This window comes from Salarias fasciatus, chromosome 17 (genome assembly GCF_902148845.1).
Source record: "Salarias fasciatus chromosome 17, fSalaFa1.1, whole genome shotgun sequence".
Lineage (NCBI taxonomy): Eukaryota > Metazoa > Chordata > Actinopteri > Blenniiformes > Blenniidae > Salarias > Salarias fasciatus.
Genome location: NC_043761.1, coordinates 1,924,188 through 1,946,785, shown reverse-complemented (window position 1 = coordinate 1,946,785; position 22,598 = coordinate 1,924,188). Strand labels below are relative to the sequence as shown.

General features: G+C 47.0%; 2 protein-coding genes across 2 annotated transcripts in view; one reads left to right on the top strand and one right to left on the bottom strand.

Annotated features, from left to right (window-relative positions):
• shank3b (SH3 and multiple ankyrin repeat domains 3b) overlaps positions 1-9,514 on the bottom strand; it is a 24,806-nt gene extending 15,292 nt beyond the window's left edge. Inside the window, 3 exon segments of the mRNA XM_030113095.1 lie at positions 705-908; positions 1,094-1,265; positions 9,424-9,514. Coding sequence (XP_029968955.1) covers positions 705-908; positions 1,094-1,261 — 372 coding nt within the window. The 5' untranslated portion in view covers positions 1,262-1,265; positions 9,424-9,514.
• On the top strand, positions 8,507-22,455 carry LOC115404015 (T-complex protein 1 subunit beta-like). The gene is given in 19 exon segments (XM_030113147.1): positions 8,507-8,512; positions 18,136-18,143; positions 19,241-19,315; positions 19,403-19,468; positions 19,539-19,650; positions 19,852-19,928; positions 20,001-20,113; positions 20,198-20,400; positions 20,493-20,564; positions 20,567-20,592; positions 20,801-20,928; positions 21,088-21,191; positions 21,352-21,471; positions 21,550-21,586; positions 21,588-21,676; positions 21,762-21,865; positions 21,942-22,041; positions 22,132-22,273; positions 22,358-22,455. Coding segments are annotated over 18 exon segments (1,602 nt in total). The 5' UTR covers positions 8,507-8,512; positions 18,136-18,140; the 3' UTR covers positions 22,389-22,455.
• Positions 22,456-22,598: the final 143 nt, after the last annotated feature.

Below are 22,598 nucleotides of genomic sequence, written 5' to 3'. Positions count from 1 at the left end.
GTGGATGTACATGGCACTTACACTCAGTGACTATGTGGTTTATTCCAATCCAGACCAAAAATATCAAATATCAACACTTTAACTTGTTTGTTCTTCACATTTGTGTCTTTCATTGGAAAAACTCTTAAATTAAATCTCTGAAATGTGACAGGAAATCTACAAACTCCCGATTTGATTGCGTGGAGAGAAAGTTCAAACCAGCGGCTGCAGAGAGATTGAAGAAGTTTCCCACATGAAGAAAAATGTTTGACAGACATAAAAAAATGAAAACACAAGAAAAACAAACAAACAAAACAGTCACTGGCTTCTTGTTCTCGGAAATGTCTTCACTGACACACTTCACTTCCAGTCGCTACGCTTCCCCTGAACATTCATCCCAAAGCAAAATCAAACAAAATCTGAGCTTCTTACAGGGAACATCTTCGTGTTTTTGCAGTTTTGGTGAGATTTTAGTGTTATTCTGTTAATTCATGTCTCTATTCTCCTTCAGACACTGTTTTAATGTTGTTTCGGTCTTTTTTTATCTGGATTTGGTTCCGGTTCGGTATTTCTGTGTGGAAATGTTATGGTGGTCGCTGCGTGTTGGTGGGAGTGAACGTGTCCGGCTGTGTTCGGCTTTGGTGAATCGGGGTGGGGGAAGGGGCGGGGGGGTGAACTGGAGGGGCTCCAGGACAGAGAAGGTCCGGCTCTGGATGAGAATTTACCTCCAGATAAGGGATGGGGGTGATGGGGGGCAGAGGGTATTCCTTCAGCAGACGCTCCTCATCCAGAAACTTTCCGGCTCGGCCGTTGAACGCCGGCTGGAAGAGACCATAGTTCAAAACATCCGACAGAGACTGAGTCAACGTCACCAGAACCCTCTGCTTACTGGTCCAAACGGGTAACTCTGGGTCCAACCGCAAACACTTCTGAGAGCCAGAGACAGGAGCAGACAGAAAGACGGACAGAGACAGAGACACACACGCGCACGCACGCACCCACACACACACACACACGCACACACACACACACAGGCACACAGGTTGGTGTTGCGCCTCAGGGTTACAGATGCAGATCAGCGTGGAGACGTGCTGTGGCCTCTAGCTGGTGTTACCGTCTGCTGCAGGTCCGGGATGCCGATCCGGACCACGATGCTGTTTCCAGGGGGCGTGTCGTCCACGTCGTCGTCCCTGGCAACAGCAGAGCCTGTCGGGTTGCCGTTAGTAACCGCCTGTTGCCTTGGGCGATCATGTTTGGTGTCGGCAGCCGGACTCAGAGGCATGTGTCTGGAGAAACCGCCGAGACAGAGCGGACCAATCGCAGATAGAGTCAGCTGATCGTCGGCATGTGTTTTAATTAACCAGCGCTGGCTATGCAAAAAAAAACAAAAAAACAAAAAGAAAAGCACTTTTCACTTCACAGTTATCCAAACACAAGCAAAATAGTTACAGCATTAACACTACTGGACCATTGTTTCTTCTGAATCAGCTGTGAGTGCAGAGAAAACTCTTCTAACCTCTTTTCTACTGCTATCCATCTGGAGGAGAAAATCAGAAGCAAAGCGTCTTTTCTCACTTCCTCCCCCAAACGTAAAACATGACAGAGACGTGAGAATAAATTACAACAAACGTGACAGTCTCAGTCAATCTACATTTCCTCTTTTAAATGATTAACACTTGTTGGAGCCGTTGGTTTCTGATCAGATCTGCTCTGGAGGCAGCTGTTAGCCCCGCCCACTCGTCTGCGTCTCCAGGACAACTAAACTGCACAGCTGGAAAGTCAACTAGAGACCGCCAAAATCTGCAACGACACGTCGAAGCGATCCAGACCGCAAAACTCCAGAAACACTAAAGAACGTATGTCCAGCCGCTACTGGAGCTGTAGGGTATCTGCTGGTCCACGTTCTCCCTGTACGCAGATGACGGTCGAGTAATTGTTAGTGAATGGCAGCTTTGTAGGAGAAGAACTGCTAAATTCCAAAGAGTGAGCAGCACAAACCCTCTATTGAAAAACTTTCTAAATGTACTTCCTTTTTTTAAAGACTTGTTTGTGTTAATGAACAGCTAAAATGCCACACAGGTTCACAGTTTTCACTTGAACTCATGTAAACGGTCTTGTTACTTGACATTAGGGACATTTAAGAGATAAGATAGGAAAGCCGTTATACGGCCCCCAGTGAGGAAATTACTTCATTTCAACAGCACAAGAACAGTTAAAAAATCACGCAAGACAAGACAAATTTAAATATGTAAATACACTACCGTATATACAGTTTTCACAGAATGATCATAGGTGAAGAAAAAAAGAAAAACAGTCATATCGAGAGGTGATGCTACCAGCAGCCAGCATGACATTAGTAATGTCTAATATGATAAAACATGTTTATTGGATGAACCAAATCATTTAACATATCTTCAGTTTTTTTTCTCTCTTGCTTTTTGGTATCTAAATAACATTTAGCCCGAGTTTCATAATTTTGTCAAATCTGTGGTTGATTTTGAAACATTTTGTCAGGTGGTTTTTAGTTTGGTTTTCAACACTTTGACAAACTTCTTTAGGATGTTTCAGAATTTTTTGGACTTTAAAAGTGTATTCTGTATTTCTGTATTTATTGTATTTATCATTTATATGTAGTGAGTGAGATTTTGAAATCCCGGCAGACTGCTGGTATGCAGCTGAGTTATACGTGTTTCGGTTTGTGGTTCTGGTGTGTTGTCAGGTTTTTAGTCAGGCTTTAAGGATTTAATCAGATTTATTCAGATTTAATCAGGTTTGTCTCCAAACGAAGGCAGTGGAGAGTCTGAAACGCCGGAGAATCTTCCAGCCTCCCACGGCTTCTCCTTCAGAGCATATTTAGCATTTTCAGGCCGAAGCGGCGAGGCGAACGTGTTCGGGCGTCCGCTGGCTGGAATTAAAGGACGACCACGTCTCTCCCTCGGGTCCGACCTCCACCTCCGCCCGTCCACAGGACGTGACGTCACGTCCTGTTTTTCCTCCTCCAATTGTTCTGCTCCACTTTCTTTAAACGATCCGTGAACGGAAAGAAAAGGTGGAAGAGACGAGGAGGTCTCACCTCCTTCCTCCTGCAGCCAAATAACTCCGACTCCGAAAACACCACTGCCGAAGTCTCAGGGCACTAATCTCCTAAACCATTAGGCATGAACTCTGAAGCTGCTGTCTGGATATTGTTTCAAAGTGTGAAAAAAAAAAACAATCAGAAATAGACAAAAAAAAAACTACAGGAAAAAAGAGTCCAAGATGAGACATAAAATAACCACAAAGACACAAAAGAATCAAACCAAAAAAGGCACAAAAATGTTGGAGAAGAGCCAAAGAAAAGATAACCAAAGATTTAAAAAATATGTTAATGGAAAAAAAATGTCAAAAGCACAAGAGATAATGAAAGGTACAAAATAAATTAATTAATAAAACAACCATAAAAAATGAAAGAATCAACTGAATTAAACTGAAAAGACAAGAATCAAAATACACAAGAGATTCACGTGATTCACAAAGTATTCTAAAAGAGACAGAAATGACCACACACACGCACACACACACACACACACACACACGCGCACACACGCTCAGTCTCGTATTTCTATCCTCGTGGGGACCGTCCATTGACTCCCATTCATGTCTAGCCCCTAACCCTGACCCTTACCCTAACCCTAACCCACACCACAACAAAGCCTAACCCTAAAGAAATGTTTTTGCACTTTTACTTTTTTCAGTAACAACAACATGGTCAAGAAAACACTGTTTCTCCTACTTAGGACCGGAAAAAGGTCCCCACAAGGCACGTCGTTCCACGTTTTGCTATCCTTGTGGGGACATTTGGCCCCAACAAGGATAGAAATACGAGAACGCACACATGCACACACACACACACACACACACACACACACACACACACACACACAGTACAAAGTGGTCTGAGGTGAAGCGAACTTTGCGACATCTTCACATCCTCTAACCACAGACTGTATGTATCGTTGTCATGGCGATGAGCAGCTGCTGTCGCCGCTTTGATGGCGGCTTCGCTCACAGCCGAGGGGGGGGGGAGTCGAGGGTTGTCATAGAAACTGGAATAGCAGGGAATCCTGTGCTAACCTCACTGTGTCACTCCTCTGTGTGTGTGTGTGTGTGTGTGTGTGTGTGTGTGTGTGTGTGTGTGTGTGTGTGTGTGTGTGTGTGTGTGTGTGTGTGTGTGTTAAAAAAAGACTGCCGATCTACATGCCCACTGTTGCCATAGCAACGTGGCTCAGCAATTTTCACAGTTCCCACTAGAATGTGCCGTCCTGCAGCCCCCCCCCCCCCCCCCCCCGGCTCCAGAGGGGCCAGCAGGGGGCGTCGGTGGGCAGATGGGACCGGATGATTGACAGCTGGAGTTCAGAGACAGTTCACACGATGAGACGCTTAAAGACGACGGACACAAACAACCACCGCAGTGAATCAGTCATTTACACTCTGGGTGACGGAAACACCGGAAAGTATCCTGGAGACGAGGATACAGGTGAACAATTACAAATATGGCCGAGTTTCACGCTTTGACGCATGACGGTGACAAGAACACAAAGACGGCCGTTTCATGTGACAAATCTCTACCAGAAGAAGAGTATCTGCGAGTACAACCGGCAGAGGTAATGCCAGTGGCGCGATGTGTTCGAGAGCAGTCGGAAACTATCGGCCAATCAGTGGGAGCTCAGGAATCCTGAGCTTCAGGCAGCAGGCTCATTTCCTGGGAAACAAACAGTCGGCGAACGCCTCATTCATCTGAATTGGATCAGATTTGTGAAGACCAATAAAGCGTCTTTTCCATCTAATCAGCCACATATTGAGGATTTCTCCGCAGGACGAGGCTTTCCAGGAAAATATCCCCACAATTAGCGGCTTCGCCACTGTCAGCGAGAGGAAGTCGTCTGATTACTGGAACATTCTGACTTTCAATAGCAAACTTGTTTCTACAACACCCGGGACCGCTTTCAGATCTCTGGCGACCTCTGCGGTGCCTTCAAGGACTCTCTGATGACTGGGATTAGAAAGACTATTTTCAGAGTAGTTTGTCATAACATGTTGTTTTTAATTTAGAAGGATTTGAATTGATTTATTTTGTATTTCCCAGGTTGATGGACTGGTTTTCAAGTCGTTGTTGCTGGTTTCTTTTGGATTTTGAACCTGTTTCTTTTGGTTCCAGTCATTTGAAAAGTCTTTTTCGCTGATTTCTAACTGTTTAGCTGGTTTAAAAACTTTTTGGAGCACAAACAGGTTCTTTTCTCTCCGGTCCTTGGACATCTTTCGTGTTTCCTTCCCACATGTATGGAGGAGTTTCTGATCTGGCTTTAGGAAGATTTCAGACTCAGTGTGGGAAAAGTTTCACGCTGCTTTCCACCTGTTATTTTGGTCCATTTCGAAGAAGTTTTTGAGCAAGTCTCATGGTGGTTACTGCAAGTCTTTGGAACAAGTTTTCTGATTGATTTTCAGGAGGTTTAAATCTAGTTTCTTTATATTTATATATTTCTAGTTATATTTCTAGTTTTAAGCTGGTTTCCGGCTGTTTTTCACCACTTACATCAAAAATTTTGACTGCTATTCATCTCAACTCCTTTGGAGCCGCGATGGAAGAATAAAACACCCGTCCAGACGCAGTGGGACGGCGCTCCGTCACCTCACAGCTGAATATCACCCGACAACAAACCAAAGTGTCGGACTTTCACACCGAAGCCAGACGTGCTGTTATGAAGCTGAACTGTTCCTCCGCGATTCGATAAGTCCGCTCAGAAAACGCTCCGCATGAAGTAAAAACTCAGAGAAGAGTTGCTTTCCTGACTCAGAGTTTAGTTCGGATGCTGCTTTGCTCTAAATTTAGCTCTGAGTGTCGAAACCTGAGTCACAACCTGAAGTACATTTATAGCCAGCAGCTTTTTTTTTCCTCTCTCAATCTGCTCGGGGTGGCGGGTGTCCTACGCTCTGCCCTGTACCTGAACGCCTCATGTGCAGACAACACAGATTTGAGGAAATTCAGGACAAACAGATCATCACAGCCCAAAATAATCCAAGTCAAATTCCCATTTAAAATGAAAGGGAAGAGAAAAACTTGAAAAATCTAAATGAAACTAGTCCAGAAAGTCTAAACTCGGATCTACAACCAGCTTCAAACCACCTTTAAAATGGTTTAAAAACCAACTGGTTTCATCTTCCTGATTTTAAATAATCTGTTTGATGGGAATTCGTGTTTCACAGTAATTCACGCTGTGCTCTCAGTGACCTCTGACCTCTGACGGGACTCGTCCAGAACACACTTAAACTGAGGATCTGAGACATGATTCTGGACTCGGTACTCTCCGGGTGCCCCTGGTGCTCCTGCGTCTGTCCTCCCCCCCGTCTGGAATCACCATGGCAACCGCTGTCAGCAGGTGATTGGCTGATTTCATCCGGGGAGACGTTTGACCTGAACTCTGAGCCGTCTCCGGCTCCCGCCCGTCTCGGTCTCCTCTGCTGTGCCGCTTTCTGACTCTGCGTTTTCGTCTGTTTGGGTCGGATTGTTCTCCGGGTGTCGGTGACGCGTCTGTTTTGACAGGTTCTCGCAGTAAACACGAGGAGGACGCCTCCAGCCCGAAAACACTCGCCATCACACACACACACACACGCGCTCCGCTCGGCGGCTGGATTCTCGCGTTTGGACAGAACAGTTCTGGGAGTTTCCGCCTGTTGTCTGAGCAGACAGGACGAGGCGGGACGCCGCCGCCGCGGGAACAAAACGGCGTGTGCCGGATTAAAAGCTTGGACGGCTCACCGGCAGATGTTCAAACACGGAGCAGCTCTGATCTGGTGTTGATCCGGTTCACCTCGCAGCAGCTTCACTCCCACAGGAAAACATCGCAAACTCTCTAAATCACAGCCGCAACTGATCCGTTCCAGTTCCTACCTTTATAAATACCACCACAACCAGTAACCCCCATGCTACTTAGACTAGTTTAACAGCTAGTTTAAGACCGTTTAAGCTCTCACCATTAGCTCTGCTCATCCTAACCTGCAGTCTGTGAAAAACAGTCATCTGTCTGCAGGATTTCTTCACTTTTTTTTTTTTGTTCTTCTTGACGACGGGTTTGTGTTTCCTCAGGAAAACTCTCAGCTGCTCCTTCTCCTGCTGCCGGTGTTCTTCAGGTAGCTCTCAGTGGGTGTTCTCCTCTTCCTCCTCCTCCTCTTCCTCTTCCTGTTGGATTCCATAACGCCTCCCTGGTTTCCCGTATGATCCAGAACGTTTCCGGAGAGAAAAGGCGGAGATCCGAGTCCTGAAATAACTCAGAGGTTCCGGGTTTCCACGTCGGTCCTCGTCCGTTCTCCCTCACACGAGGACGTCGCGTCACACAAGAACCTTCAGTGTTTTCAGACCCAAAACTGAAAAATATGACTTCTAAAACCTCAGAAATTCAGTGAGTTTCAGTCCAATGTCGCCCCCCAGTGGTCACATTCACTATGACAGCAGCAACGTAGAACATGAGGAGGGAGAAGCTCTAAGAGCTGGATCCGAACTGTTACGTTCAAAAACATTAACCACAAATAAACTGAACCATCAGGAGAGAAGCCTCACATGGATCGTATATGTGCTTCTTTGAATTCACATGTTAGCTAAACTTTAACCCCGAACCAGTGATGTTGCTATGCTAACATTTCATTTTGTGATCATCGTGATAACAAAATGTATCTTTTATTTCATTCATAATACAGATAAATAGTAATTATAAAATTCTAATTCTGTGTTTGTTCCTATTGCTGGTGGAAAACACATTTTCTGAGCTTGAGTCTGATGGTGAGCAGTTTTGAAGGACAAAAGAATTTCTTAAAAAATCACTCAAAAAGAAACAAATCTACCAGAAAAGATTGTAAAAATAGATTTAAACAGATCATGAACCACCAGGAAAAAAGCCCAGCACAATTGTTGAAAACCAACACAAAAACAGAATAACCATAAAAAACAAAATGATACAAAACTGAGCACAAAACAAAATCACCTGTTAAAGCACAAAAAACGATTCAAATATACGACGGAAGACTCCAAAGAGAATAAAAACAACCAAAGAAATACAAAAAAACCCTAAAAAAACAAAAAATTATGCAAAAGAGACCAAAACTATCACAACATAAAACAAAACAAATGGATAAAGACTGAAAAAGTATTCAAAATGGAGAAACATGAAATTACTTTGAAAAAGAAAATTCAGAAATGTCCTGATAAAGACACGTAGAAATGATGAAGAATAAACAGTGTACATATCAGTGAAGAGGAAAAAAATCGTCTCAGTTTTCCAGCTGAAAGTTTGTGAGTGATAACAGTGAAGCAGGAAGTGGAGGCGGGACTTCCTTTTCCAGAGCTGTCAGTCAACAGACAGGAAGTGATGTCAGAGGGAAGAGATCAGAGTCCAACCCGACACTGTGTTTCAGTTTGTGTGTAAAGAAGTAAAAATAACCAGCAGAAAAAGACACAACAGACACGAAAACTCCAGAAAACGACATGAAGTTGAAAAAAAAGGTCACAAAGATACAAGACCCTCAAAAAGCAACCAGAGCCTCAGAATGACCACGAAAACAGACAAATCTGGCAGAGAACAAGCTTCATCTCTGCAGATAAGTCTCTCCAAGACATTGTAATGTAGAACATGAGTCCGATGAGGATTTTGGACTTCTAGTTGCACAAACTGATATTTCAAGAGTTAAGCTAACTTCCTGTTCGGTGTCGTCCAGATTATCAGAGGTGAATAAAGTCTCCGGCCCTGTCACCGGGTGCTGCTCACTCTGGAATTTAACAGCAGTTCTTCAGTAAAGCGCACATTTACTCCACCCTCATCTGGAGTTTCTTCAACCGGCCCCGAGGCCCAGTGGAGCCAACCAATCACAGCCCCCCTGGTCTGCCTGACTGGAGGACGCGTTTCTCGGCTGGAGGAGGAGTTTCGCCGCAGCGTAAAACCTTCACAACCTTCACGTATCGTAAATAAATTAGGCTAAATATGTTCTGCTAATTTGTTAATCCTGACTTCAATCTTCAGTAGAGCAGAAACACTGAGCTAACAGGAAGGTATCGCCGTCTGTTAGCATGTTAGCATGTTAGCATCTGATTTTCAGATTTGTGTTTGATTAAAAGAACCTGCTCAGATTTACTGTCAGTCCCTCAGAGGAGGAGGCTGTTTGGAGGAGGAATAAAAATAAAGACTTTGGACTTTTGTTCCTTAAAGAAAATGAGATATTTCATAAGTGAACAAAGGTAATACTTTTTAATTTATTTTAACAAGCTGAAGTTGTACAGATGTAGCAGATGAGCAGACTCCTCTGGGAGTGTCGGAGCCGCCGGCTGTCTCGTCTCTCAAGACAGAAAACAACCAAATTCAGAAGGTTTCTGGTGAAAAGGCCCGAAATCAGGAGCTTGTTCCGATGAAAGCGACTCACCTGTCAGCTGCAGTCCCATCAAACTGATCCTTCACTGAGTTCTCTGGTCCGGGTCCCGGTTCTGGTCCTGGTCCAGAGGTGGTTCTGGGGCGACGCTGTAATCCTGCTGCCGGACGAAGCTCGGAGAGGAGGCGGACGAGTGTGTGAGTGTGTGTGCGGTGGACGGGAGGTCAGGGAGCCCAACTCCTGCTGCAGGTCGAGCAACTTCACAGAGAACGGCCCTGCCCATCCTGTAGGGGGGGAGGAAGAGGAGGAGGAGGAGGAAGAGGAGGAGGAGGAGGAGGAGGAGGAGGAGGAGGAGGAGGTCAGGATGTGGGGCAGGAACAGGGGAAAAAAAAGAAAAGAAAAGCAGTTGTGAGGGGATGAAGGAGCAGCTTCCATCAAACCAGAGTGAAAAGATTCAAGAAGAGGCTGAAAACACAACCGTAGAATAAAAATATACAGTGAACCGCATCAAACAACCACAAAGAGACATAAATCCCATCAAGTCCAACAGTCGCGCAACAACCGGACAACAAAAAAAAAGCTACAAACAAGAAAAAAGAACGAATGAAGAAAAAAATTTAAATACAAAGAAGGAAAACAGAACCAAAAACTTCAGTTAGCACACTCATGAAAAAGAGACAGAAACTCTTGGTAAACCTCATTTTTATGTTGATTCTGTAATTTTATGTTGTTTTCGTGATGTTTATATATAATTTTATGTTGGTTTTAATTGTCTTGTGTTTTTTGAGTCGTTTCATGTTGTTATATTTTGTTTTGTGCTTGTTATCTCATTATAAGCCATTAAATTTACCATAATGTTAAATCTTCTGCATTTTATTTCGTCATTTTTAGTCTTGTCTTCATGGTTTAGCTACTCTCTCTGTCTGTGATTTGTTTCAAGTTGCTGACTCCTCCTGAACGACACGTCTCACCACTTCCCCACCGTGCCGCCCGTCGACCGTCACGAACCAGAGGTTGACCCCCGCTGACCTCTCAGCTCACCGGCGATTAACCTGCTAGCAGCTCGCTAACGGCCCCATTAATGTGTATAAAAAGAAGAACATGTTTTCACGGCAACGTGGCCGGCGGGACGACATGCTGGAAACAATAAAACAACTTTTGGACAGATTAGAAACACTTCCACTGCTCAAACTTCCTGCTTCCTGGCTCGGTTTCCAAGGAAACGGATGTTAGCAGGAAGGCTGAGAGAAGCTGGACAGCACTGATAACACACACACGCACACACACACACACACACACACAATAGAAACTAAATCTTATTTTCCCTGCCGCTCAGAGAATCTGTTCTTCTTTCTACATTCCCACCACCAGTGGGCGCTCTGACTTTATATAAGATACACTGAGAGTCTAGAGTGTCTTCAAAAAACCCCTTTTCCACAAAGTCGTGAAGCGTTTGGTCGACCTGCAGGTGAAACGCGGCCGTCTGTCGCTCGCAGTGTTCCACTGAGCCGCTCACAGCTGTTCTCCAGATGTGAGGAGCAGAACGGGAACGCTGTCCAGTAAAATTCGTCCAGCACAGAAACGGTGGCGTGGGCGAGGCGGACGGAGACAGAAGCTTATGGTGACGCCGGTGCTGTGGCTACCAGGGATGAGTAAGCAGGCCAGAGAGAGAGAGAGAGAGAGAGAGAGAGAGCTAGTGCTAAAGTGGCGTGCCGTTAGCGTTCCAGGTCACAGACACCCAAAACGCCACGGAACTTTTCGTTTGCACCTGAAAGCGTTGCGGTGTGAACGCCTCTCGAGTGAGGAAATGATGCTTTGGGTAACAGTTTAGAGGCAGACGGAACGGTTTCCTGATGAAGGCATCTCTGCACTCCAGTAACGGGAACTGAGACGCTTCACTGCTGAAGCAGTGGCGTTCCAGCACTTCAACTCCATCATGACCCAGAAGGAGCTGGACTGTTTTCTGAGGCTCATTAAATGGAATACTGCATCTGAGATACGACTGTTTCCTGCATGTGGTCGTTTCTCCACCAATCAGCCGAGAGTTTGGGGAGTGCGAGGACATCAGAGTCACACTCTGACAGCAGGACTTTGGAGAGTAATCTGACGATAATTTCCGCCGTCTTCCGCCCGTCGCAGCGAGCGTCCGCCTGCATTTGCATGAATTATTAGCCTGGTTCGTCTGAGCCGAGCGCAGACATGCAGCGCTGTGGCCACATCGCAAACGTGCTCCTCATTGTGAGGTGCGAAAAGGACGAGTGTGTGTGTGTGTGTGTGGCTCCCCTGGCCATTGCCATGGTAACCAGTGGCAGGCGCTGATAATACACACTGTCCTCTCCCCCTCTGACGTTCACTTCATCTCGTCAAGTTTCGCACATCACCGAGGAGCTCGGATCTGGAGGATCCGCCGCTCGTCTGCTTTCCGCCGCAGAAAGAATCGGGCGAAGACTTCTGAGTCACAGCCACTCCTCATTCATAAGAACGTTTAATTCACTGCGTCCCCGGAGGGAGATTACCGGGATGTGTGATGAAACTTAACCACAGCAACACAAAGCAGAAAAAAAAAAAAACAAAAAACAAAAAAGACCAATAAATCAAACTGTGTCACAGATTCAGTCACTGCTTCCCTTCACATGGTAATTTAGCTCCAGCCTCCGGTTCTGGAAACTCTGCTGTTCTCTGAAGGCTGATTTACTGCCTGTGCCGTGTGTCGTCCTGACGGTACCTTTGGTATTTTTCTGTTTGTTGATTATGTACAGTGATTTGCATCTTTGGTGCTGGAGGTTACCTGAGGTGTCATGGAGGACACTCTTCCGTCTGATGGTGAGTTCTACTGTGTTCCCACTGACTGAGGAGGAGGATTTGTTGCCTTCTAAAAAAAACAGCCAGCTGTGTCGTCAATGGTAGAAAATTCCACTGGGGTGTTTTCAGTAATGGAGGAAAACATGCTTCCACAGATGTGTTGTGTAGTGGAGGCCAGCGTTGTGGTACTTGAGACCGGTCTTGGTCCCTAGAGATATTTTCAAGATCTTGGTCATGACTCGGTCTTGGAACCTCAAAGTCTTGGTTTTGGTCTTGATGCTCAGGTGTTGGTCTTCAGTCTTGGACTTGAGATGCTGTGATGTCGGTCTTCATTTGGTCTCCATCTCTTAAAGTCTCAGTCTTGTCTTGGTCTTGTAATGCTCTGGTCTTGGTGTGGTCTTGGTCTCTTAAATTCTTGGTATGAGGATACTCTGGTCTTGGTCTCGACTTGGTCTCAAACTCTTAAAGTCTTGGTCTTGTCTTGGTATTAAGATGCTCTGGTCTTGGTCGTGGCCTTTTACAGTCTTGGTCTTGTCTTGGTCTTGAGATGCTCTGGTCTTGGTCCGTGTCTCTTTAAGTCTTGATATTAAGATACTCTGGTCTTCATCTTGTCCTCTTAAAGTCTCAGTCCTGCCGTGGTCTCTGGATGCTCTGGTTTTGGTCTTGACTCGGTCTCGGGTTCGGTGGACTTGACTACAACACTCCTGGACTGTGATTTTCTGTCTCTGGTGTTAATGTAGGTCATTTCATTCCCTCCGGTTCTGGAGGTTTGCGTGGAGCTGGGGACCGGAAACATCCACTCCAGAGTGAGACGTCCAGTCAGGGTGTTCAGACCGAGACTCCCGTCCTGCTGCCGTTAAATAACCACATTTGACAGAGCGCACTATTTTCGAAGCTTCTTCCCCGATCAGACCTGAAGCTGTGAATCATCGCAGATGTAAAATGGCAGCTGATGATCAGGTTCCATTTTTTTATTTATTTATTTATTTTTTTATATATATTCCGGTCCGAGTTAACACACCGAGCTGTCGCCAACACGCAGCAGTTTAACCTCCGACCGGCGGCGGCCGGGGCAACGCCGACTCAGCCGCCGGGCTCAGCGTGTTGCCATGGCAACCACATGATGTTCAAATGTGTGAGAGAAGAAGAAGGAGAAGAGAAGAAGAAGAAGAAGAAGAAGGTTCGCTTCCTCATTCCGGTGTGAATTTTTTTTTTAAGGCAGATCATCTTTAGAAAGTCGGTCTGAGACAACAGCCTACACACTCTGTGATTACATAACACACACGCACACACACACACACACACACACACACACACACACACACACACACACACACACACACACACTGAGGGCCGCTGGAGGAAAATGAAACCGGAAACATGAAGAGCGAAAGATGGAGTGAAGGAATGAAACGGAGAGGGGAAACTGAGGTGACTCGGGTGAAGGTGGAGAGGAGGAAGGAAACGAGGAAGAGAGGAGGAGAGAGGGAAGATGGGAAGGATGAAGGAGAGGAGGAGGGAAGGAGAGGAGGGATGAGGAAAGGAAATTAAAGAACTGAAACGGAATGAGGAGATGAGAGGAGAGATGAAAAGGAAAGTTTGATGATTAAGGAGTGAAACGAGAGAAGGGAAACGAGAGGGAAGGAGGGATGCAGAGGAATGGAAGGAGGAAGTGAAGGAGGGATGATGGAGGAAGTGAGGGATGGAGGAAAAGAGGAAGTGATCAAAAGATGAAGGGATGAGAGGAGGAAATGGAGTGATGAAAAACAAAATGAAGGGGGACGACGGAAAGAAAGTTGTATGGGAAAAAGATGGAGGGATGGAAGAAAGATTGAAGAGGACAAAATGGATGAGAGGCAGAAATGAATGGATGAGTGGAGGAGGTGAAGGAGTGATGGAAAAAATGGAGGATGAGGGGAAAGAGAAGGAGGGATGAGACGACTAAGCAAAGGAGGGGTAAGTGGAAGAAGTGAAGGATGAAAGGATGAATGGAAGATAAGGAGGGATGGCTAGAAGGAAATGAATGAAGGATGAGAAGAGGAAGTGATGATGAGAATAGGAAAGGAATGAAGGATACAAGGAAGAAAAAGAGGAGGGATGGGGAGGAGTGAAGGAGGGATGAAAGGAGGAAAAGTAGGGATGAGTGGATAAAGTGAGGAAATGAGGATGAAATGAAGGAGGGATGAAAGGAATAAGTGAAGGAGGAATAAGAGGAGAAAGATGAGAGGAAGGGCTGAAGGAGGGATGAAAGCAGGAATAGAAGGAGGGATGACAGGTGGAAGTGAAGGGGCATAAAAGGAGGGAGGAGAGGAGGAAGTGAAGGAATGAGGAGAAAGTGAAGGAGGGGTGACAGGTGGCAGTCTGGGAGAGATGAAAAGGAAGGATGAGAGGAGTGAAGGAGGGATGAGGAGAGGGAATGAAGGAGGGATGAAAAGGAGAGGAGACAGGTGGAAGTGAAGGGAGGGATGAAGGGAGCGAAGGAGAGGAGCGGCGCCGGAGGACGACTGGGAAAAAAGGTACAAGTGTGAAGAAAAACCCCGTCACGACTTTTAAAGTTACGGAGCGACACACACACACACACACACACACACACACACACACACACACACAGGGATGGTCGCCCTGCAGAGAGACTCACCCAGAAGCTCAGCGACTCGTTCTCCATGATGATGAACTGAAGAGAAGAAGGATGGAGAGACCCGGTGGAGGAGGAGGAGGAGGAGGAGGAAGGGGCAATACAAGAAGAAGAAAAAAATGAGGAGGAAGAGGAGGAAGGAGAAGAGGAGTGTGTGGAGACGGGAAGAAAAGAAGAAGAAGAAGAGGAGAGGGAGGGAGAGAGCGGGAGGAGGGAGGGAGGGAGGGAGAGGCAGCAGGATGAGTGGAAGGCAGCTCGGCTCAGCCCACACACTGCTGAGCATCTCTCTCTCTCTCACACACACACACACACACACACACACGGCTCGACAGAGTGTGTGAGCGTGCACGTCTGCAGTGTGTGTGAGAGGGCGTGCGCGTTGTGAGTGTGCACGTTATCTCCCACTCCATTGCGTGGGTTAGAAAACACACCTCTCTCTCTCTCTCTCTCTCTCTCTCTATGAGTGAGAGAGAGAGTGAGTGAGTGAGGAGGGGAGGGGGGAGGTGAGCGGCGTGGGCGTGGAGGAGCGGCCCCGTCGCCATGGAAACCACGCAATCGCATTGCATGGAAAAAAAATGGGGAAGAAGAGTGAGGAGGAATTCATCATCTGAGCATCATCATCATCATCATCAAAATCCCCCTCTTCATCACTCTAATCAATCAAGATCTTCATCAGAACACTCAGCTTCATCACCCTCACAGTTAACCTCATCTGCATCACGCTGATCATCCCCATCACCACCCTCCTCATCTTCGTCAGTATCGTCTGCCTCATCCTCATCCTCACCTTCAAAACTTCCCGTGTTTCAAAAATCCTCATCTTCATCGCTTTCATTGTCTTCCTCGCCATCTTCATCCCTCTCACAGCTATCATTCTTCCTCATGAACATCAGCGTCCTCATCTTCATCATAAAAACCATCATTCTCCTCTTCCTCATCACTTTCATCACTCATTATCAAGACATGACGACGACTATGATGATGATGATGATGATGATGATGATGATGATGATGATGATGATGGTGATGATGATGATGGCCACCGCTGTCAGTGGGTTCAGTCAAGCTTTCGGTTTGCGTTCGTTCCCAGCTGTTGGTTCAGTCAGTGAGTTATCTGTAGTTCCTGTCCGTCACTACGTCTACATGCAGTCAGTTTTTGGGTTCAGGTCAATATTCCGGTTTCTGAAACATCTGGAATAACCCGTTTACATGAGGAACAGAGTTACTCCTGTTTACGTGATCAGTAATCAATCAGGATCTCCCCATCCAAACCACGGCGTACAGACGACGCCATGACTGCATTTGCACTCCATGCCACTAGGTGTGCTGTTTGCATGTTCAACCTTACTTTACACAGACACCACAGAAGAAGAAGGGCCGCTAAAAGCGCAGGCTCTCTCTGCATTTTGTTTGAAAAAGTCGTCAAGTCGTGGTGATATGTTCAATGATGCGATGCAGCGTTTTTTTCAGTAAAAGAGAAGAACTGAACAATCGTTTCCGCACATTTTATTTACTTAGTAGCAGCTAAACTGTGTCACAAGTAGTTTCTGTACTGAAAAAGACCAAGATTCCTTGCGGACAGAATATGCGCAGAACCGTATTTCATGTCCCTTTCGACCGGGTTATTCCGATGTGCACATGACAAGAAATTCGGGTTAGAAAAGGAGGAACCCAGGGGTATATTCTGGGTTTTTAAAAAACCGGAATATGAGTATTTTCAGGTTTTTGCAGATGTTTATTGTTTACATGGCTGTGTGCAACCGGGTGATTGTGAATATTCCGGTTAAGAAAGGGTTACTGGCTGCCTGTCAACGTAGCCAGTGGTTCCTGTCAGTGGTTCCTCAGTGGGTGCAGAGGTTCAGTGGAGCCCTCTGGAGGTCGTGGACAGAATGACAGCAGCCTTGTAGAAACGGTGTGATGCGGCCCGTTCTGTCCTCAAAGATGCTTTTTAAAGATTTAACATTTAAAAACTTGTTTTCGCATCCCACAGACACGGACCCTCCTCCTTCTCCTGCAGTGACGGTGGCTGGATGGGGTTTATACCGAAGAATCCATGAAGCAAACGCCTCTGGATGCCGCTGAGGTCAGTGGAGGCCGATTCTCCCTCCTCGGCTGTGACGATCCACAGGTTTGAGCCGGAGCGGCCAGCCTGGATCTTTGTGTTTTCTGTGACTCAGGAGGCCGTTGGAGCTGCAGTGAGTGTTTTGAATGAACACCAGGAGAACAGATGGAGGCTGAATGTTCACAGATACTCGGACATATGCTGGCGGAGAGTCGAGAAGCTTCTGCTGCTTCTGCTGCTCTCATTGAAGCGAAGGATTATTGAGCCTGAGCAGCAGATAGAGGTGGCAGCGAGAACAGGCGGAGACACAAAAATCAACATCACGACGGACAGGTTTGAAAAAATGAGGTTGAATTAGACAAAAATGAGCAGAAAGACTCAGGAAATGACGCCAGATGTTCAAACGCTGAACACGAAGATGTTAAAACAAGTTCAGAAGGACAGAAAATATCAGAGATTCACAAATAAAAAAAATAGCCTCTGATGTTGAAGGACTGTGGCGCCTCCTGCTGGACAACAATAGGATGCACACCACGGCTCACTTCAGTGTTTGTAAAAAATGACATCATTAATCCTCGTGTTGTCTTTTACTGTAAAGACAGTGTGACAGTACAAGAGTGTACACAACAAGAGTGTATGTCATTATTCTTAAATACTGGATTAAATAAACTCAGCTTTACAGACATATGAAAGCATATGTTTTTCAGATTAAGTTAAATTAATAAGTGGAAACATCATTGTTTGAATAATCCCGAATATAATAATGTTTTTTCAAACTGAAATAATCTAGAAAGTTTAAATTTTATACTTAATAAATTAAACTATCTACAGTCACTCTTCGTAGTCTTGATTATTACACTATGTTTACAATAAAAGACCAAAGAAAGTAATTGTATATCCATATTACTCAAACACTGAAGTGCCCCCAGGATTTCTCAGATCATTTGTGACTATAGCAGGAAAAAAAAATAGAAGAAATAGAACGAAAAATATTGGTGAAGGAACAGAAAATGATTAAAAAAAAAAGAGAGAAGTAGACTAGGAAATTCACTGACACAATAGCATTCAAAATAATTAGAAATAAAATAAAACAAAATACCAGAAGTGTCAGAAAAGGGCATTTACGTACAAAAATGTGTTTGTAAAATGAAATGATTTTATTTTGCAGCATCGGCCCTGAACGCAGCACTCCGTTCGTACGTGCTGTGACGTCATCACGTGGCCCCTCCTCCTTCTGTGTGCGTGCGGCTGCTGCTCTTTACATCAGTCATCATGGTGAGCTTTCACTCAGATTTATCACCGTTTCCAGAGTTTCTAGCTGAAATGTCTTCTGCTGTCTGGCGTCAAACATGCAAGGACTCCGTGTGGATGCTCGCGCGTTCGTCGAGCCGCCTCAGTGGCCGTACAGCCCCCCGTTAGCGCGCCGGAGCTAACCGGTGAATGACCACATGGCGTTGGCGGAGTCGCTAGCAGCTAAGCTAGCAGCTCTCGTGGTCGCTTTCCTAACTTTCGTTAGCTGTGTTGAAACCGGCACAGCAGACGCGCGCTCGAGTGTCCATTCATGCGTCTTTGTGCGCCTTTTCTTTCATTGATTTCAGTGTTTCTGCCCCGATTTAGCCCGTTAGCATGCTAACGCAGCCTAGCCTGTCACCACTGGGGCTTTGTGGCTGTCAGGAACAAATTAGCATATTTCAATCATTAAATACAGCAACTGTCTAAAACATGTGAAACAAATGCAGATGTTTTGTGGTATGTTTGCTCTTTGGTGATGTTCTTTGTATTTTGTCGTGCTGTTAATTATGCTATTTATTGTATATTGTCTAAAGCTTCTAGTGGGTTCTAAGATGAAAGGGGCGGGGCGACCGTGATGATCCGTTCAAGTGTTCTCGGAATAAAGAGTTCTGTCCACGCCCAGTCTGTAAAAAAGAATCAAAGGAAAAAAATAATACAGAATTTCATCATTCAAACAAAAAAAAAAAAAAGAAATCTAAAATCCAATGATAACCGTAAAGTCAGAAAAAAAGTCACGTAATGGAGAGATTTTTATTAAGGTTATGTCTTTTGTCTAGAGTTTTTATTGACAGTTTGATTTGTTTGGAACAAGTTGACTTTATGTTAATTTTCAGTTATTGAATAGTTGTATTTTTTCCTCCATCATTGTTGTTATTGACATTCCTTTTCTTCTCAATTTCTGTAGTTTTTTCTGCTCTTACCATGTTTTGTTTTAAGTTTTTTTTTTTTTTTTGCTTTAAAGAGTTTCTTTTGCTTCTATTCAGCCTTTCAGTTTTCTTTTTATTGATAGAATTGTCCCACATGGTTCCCACTTTGCTCCAGTTTGTTTGAGACACGGTTCCTGGTTGTTTGTGTCGGCAGCGTCCTTATCGATGGCCCCGGTCAACATCTTCAAACATGGAGCGGATGAAGAAAAAGCCGAGACGGCCCGGCTGGTGCGTTCAGGGACCTCTGTTCAAACACATATTTTTCCATTCATTTGAAATTTTCCCACCTGAAACCGTTTTCTTTCAAATTCACAGTCGTCTTTCATCGGCGCCATCGCCATCGGGGACCTGGTGAAGAGCACGCTGGGGCCGAAGGGCATGGTGAGCGGAGTGTGTGAGGCGGGCTGGAAGGGGGAGGGGTTTCTGTCTGAGCAGTGTTTTTCTGTTTCAGGATAAGATCCTGCTGAGCGGAGCGAAGGGCGGCTCGGTGACCGTCACCAACGACGGAGCCACCATCCTCAAATCCATCGGAGTCGACAACCCGGCCGCCAAGGTCCTCGTCGGTGAGTCGGAGGCGGAAATCGTAGATTTATTAAACACCGGCAACTTAAAAATATCAAAACGTGGAAATTCAATTTAAAACCTAAAGAATCTGATGAATTAATCAGAAGATTTTTTAATTATTTTTCCTTTTTAAGTAACTGAGAAAACGGGCAGCCATCAGACTGAAATGACTCCTGAACCGTTTGAACTCTGCGTTCCAGACATGTCCAAGGTTCAGGACGACGAGGTCGGAGACGGCACCACCTCGGTCACCGTGCTCGCCGCCGAGCTGCTGCGGGTAAACGCCGCCGCTCGGAATGCCTCGCAGACTGAACTCGCTCCTCGTCGCTAACCGCCGTCCTGCTTTCAGGAGGCGGAGCTTCTGATCGCCAAGAAGATCCACCCGCAGACCATCATCTCCGGCTGGAGGAAGGCGACGCAGGCGGCCAGGGACGCTCTGAGGGAGGCGGCGGTCGACCACAGGTAGGGCGGCGCCGAGACGCGCGGCGTCTCTTAACGACGGCGTCCGGCGGCGGCGGCGGGTTAAGTGTGGCCTGGTTTCCGTAGCGACGACCCGGCCCGCTTCCAGGAGGACCTGCTGAACATCGCCCGCACCACGCTGTCCTCCAAGCTGCTCACGCACCACAAAGACCACTTCTCCCAGCTGGCCGTGCAGGCCGTGCTCAGGCTCAAGGGCTCCGGCAACCTGGAGGCCATCCACGTCATCAAGAAGCTGGGAGGGAGCCTGACCGACTCCTACCTGGACGAAGGTGGGACACACACACACACACACACACACACAGTGAGGTTGTGGCATGGTGACGAGTCGCGGCTGAGACGTGTGTGTGTGTGCTGCGTTCAGGGTTCCTGCTGGATAAAAGAATCGGAGTGAACCAACCCAAGAGACTAGAGAACGCAAACATCCTGATCGCCAACACGGCATGGACACCGACAAGATCAAGGTACACACACACACACACACACACTCTCTCACACACTCACTCAATTCAGCGTCAAGATAAAGATTCTTCCTCTTACTTTCAGTCTGCTCTGATCTCCTTTCTGCTTTCTGCTTCTTCTCTCTTTGTGTGTGTGTGTGTGTGTGTGTGTGTGTGTGTGTGTGTGTGTGTGTGTGTGTGTGTGTGTGTGTGTGTGTGTGTGTGCCTGCAGGTGTTTGGCTCCAGGGTCCGAGTGGACTCCACGGCGAAGGTGGCCGAGATCGAGATGGCGGAGAAAGAGAAGATGAAGGAGAAGGTGGATCGAATCCTGAAGCACGGCATCAACTGCTTCATCAACAGGTCCGAGCACACACACACACACACACACAACAGCACAAAGGGTGTGTGTATGCGTGCGTGTGTGTGAGAGAGACTGCAAAAACACTGAGTGCACGTATCAAAGAGTTTCTTGTGGAGTTCCATATTAGTTTTTAAATAAAAGTGGCGTTTGTCTCACAGACAGTTGATCTATAACTACCCGGAGCAGCTCTTCGCTCAGGCCGGCGTCATGGCCATCGAACACGCCGACTTCGCCGGAGTGGAGCGCCTCGCCCTCGTCACCGGTACGGATCCATCCAGAAACACACATTCACAAGTTCAACTGATGGGTTAGATTCTAGGCTTGATGTTGAGGGACTGTGTGTGTGTGTGTGTGTGTGTGTGTGTGTGTGTGTGTGTGTGTGTGTGTGTGTGTGTGTGTGTGTGTGTGTGTGTGTGTGTCAGGCGGTGAGATCACGTCCACCTTCGACCACCCGGAGATGGTGAAGCTGGGACACTGCAAACTGATCGAGGAGGTGATGATCGGCGAGGACACACTCATCCACTTCTCCGGCGTCGCCATGGGTATGCACGCAAACACACACACACACACACACAGTTAAACACACACTGGGACTCACGGCTGTGGCTCCGCCCCCCCAGGCGAGGCGTGCACCGTGGTGCTGCGCGGCGCGACGCAGCATCCTGGACGAGGCGGAGCGCTCGCTGCACGACGCGCTCTGCGTCCTGGCCCAGACGGTGAAGGAGCCGCGCACCATCTACGGAGGAGGTGAAAACAAACGCACCCTCTGACAGACAGCCGTGCGTGTGTGTGTGTGTGTGTGTGTGCGGCGCTAATCGACCTTCATACTCAGGCTGCTCCGAGATGCTGATGGCCAAAGTGGTGTCGGATCTGGCCAATAGGACGCCGGGAAAGGAGGCGGTCGCCATGGAGTCCTTCGCCAAGGCTCTGAGGATGGTGGGCGGAGCGTCACTGTTGACCGAGCTCGTCTGTTCAGAAGCGAGCCGCTGACGTTTGTTTCCCCCCCGTCCAGCTGCCGACCATCATCGCCGACAACGCCGGCTACGACAGCGCCGACCTGGTGGCTCAGCTGAGAGCCGCGCATCAGGAGAACAAGACCACCTTCGGCCTGAGTGAGTCCCAACGCCTCGCCGCGGTGCCGAAACGCCGGCCCGGCCGTTAGCGTTAGCCGGCTAACCCCGCGGTGGCTCCTCCCCCCCCAGACATGTCTGAAGGCGTGGTGGGAAACATGGCGGAGCTGGGCGTCACCGAGTCCTTCCAGGTGAAGCGTCAGATGCTGCTGAGCGCCTCCGAGGCCGCCGAGATGATCCTGAGGGTCGACAACATCATCAAAGCCGCGCCGAGGTCGGTTGAACCAAGCTCCGCCCTCGTTTACAGCTAGCGTCGACTCGCGTTTTTAAATAACCACGTCCTTTCTCTCCTGTTCAGGAAGCGAGTGCCGGACCACCACCCCTGCTAGAGGAAGAGGAGGAGGTCGATGATGAAGGATCCGTTTCGTTATTTATCACCTCGATGTAGTTCAACAACAAGAAAAACAAGAAACGCTCCATTCTGTTCTTTTTTCTCTGTGCTGACGCGAGCAGGCCAGAAGCTAATCGCACAGCTGCTGTTAGCGTAAAGAGATGACGCTAGATGTTAGCACGGCTCGGGATGCTAACGTCAGTCCGAC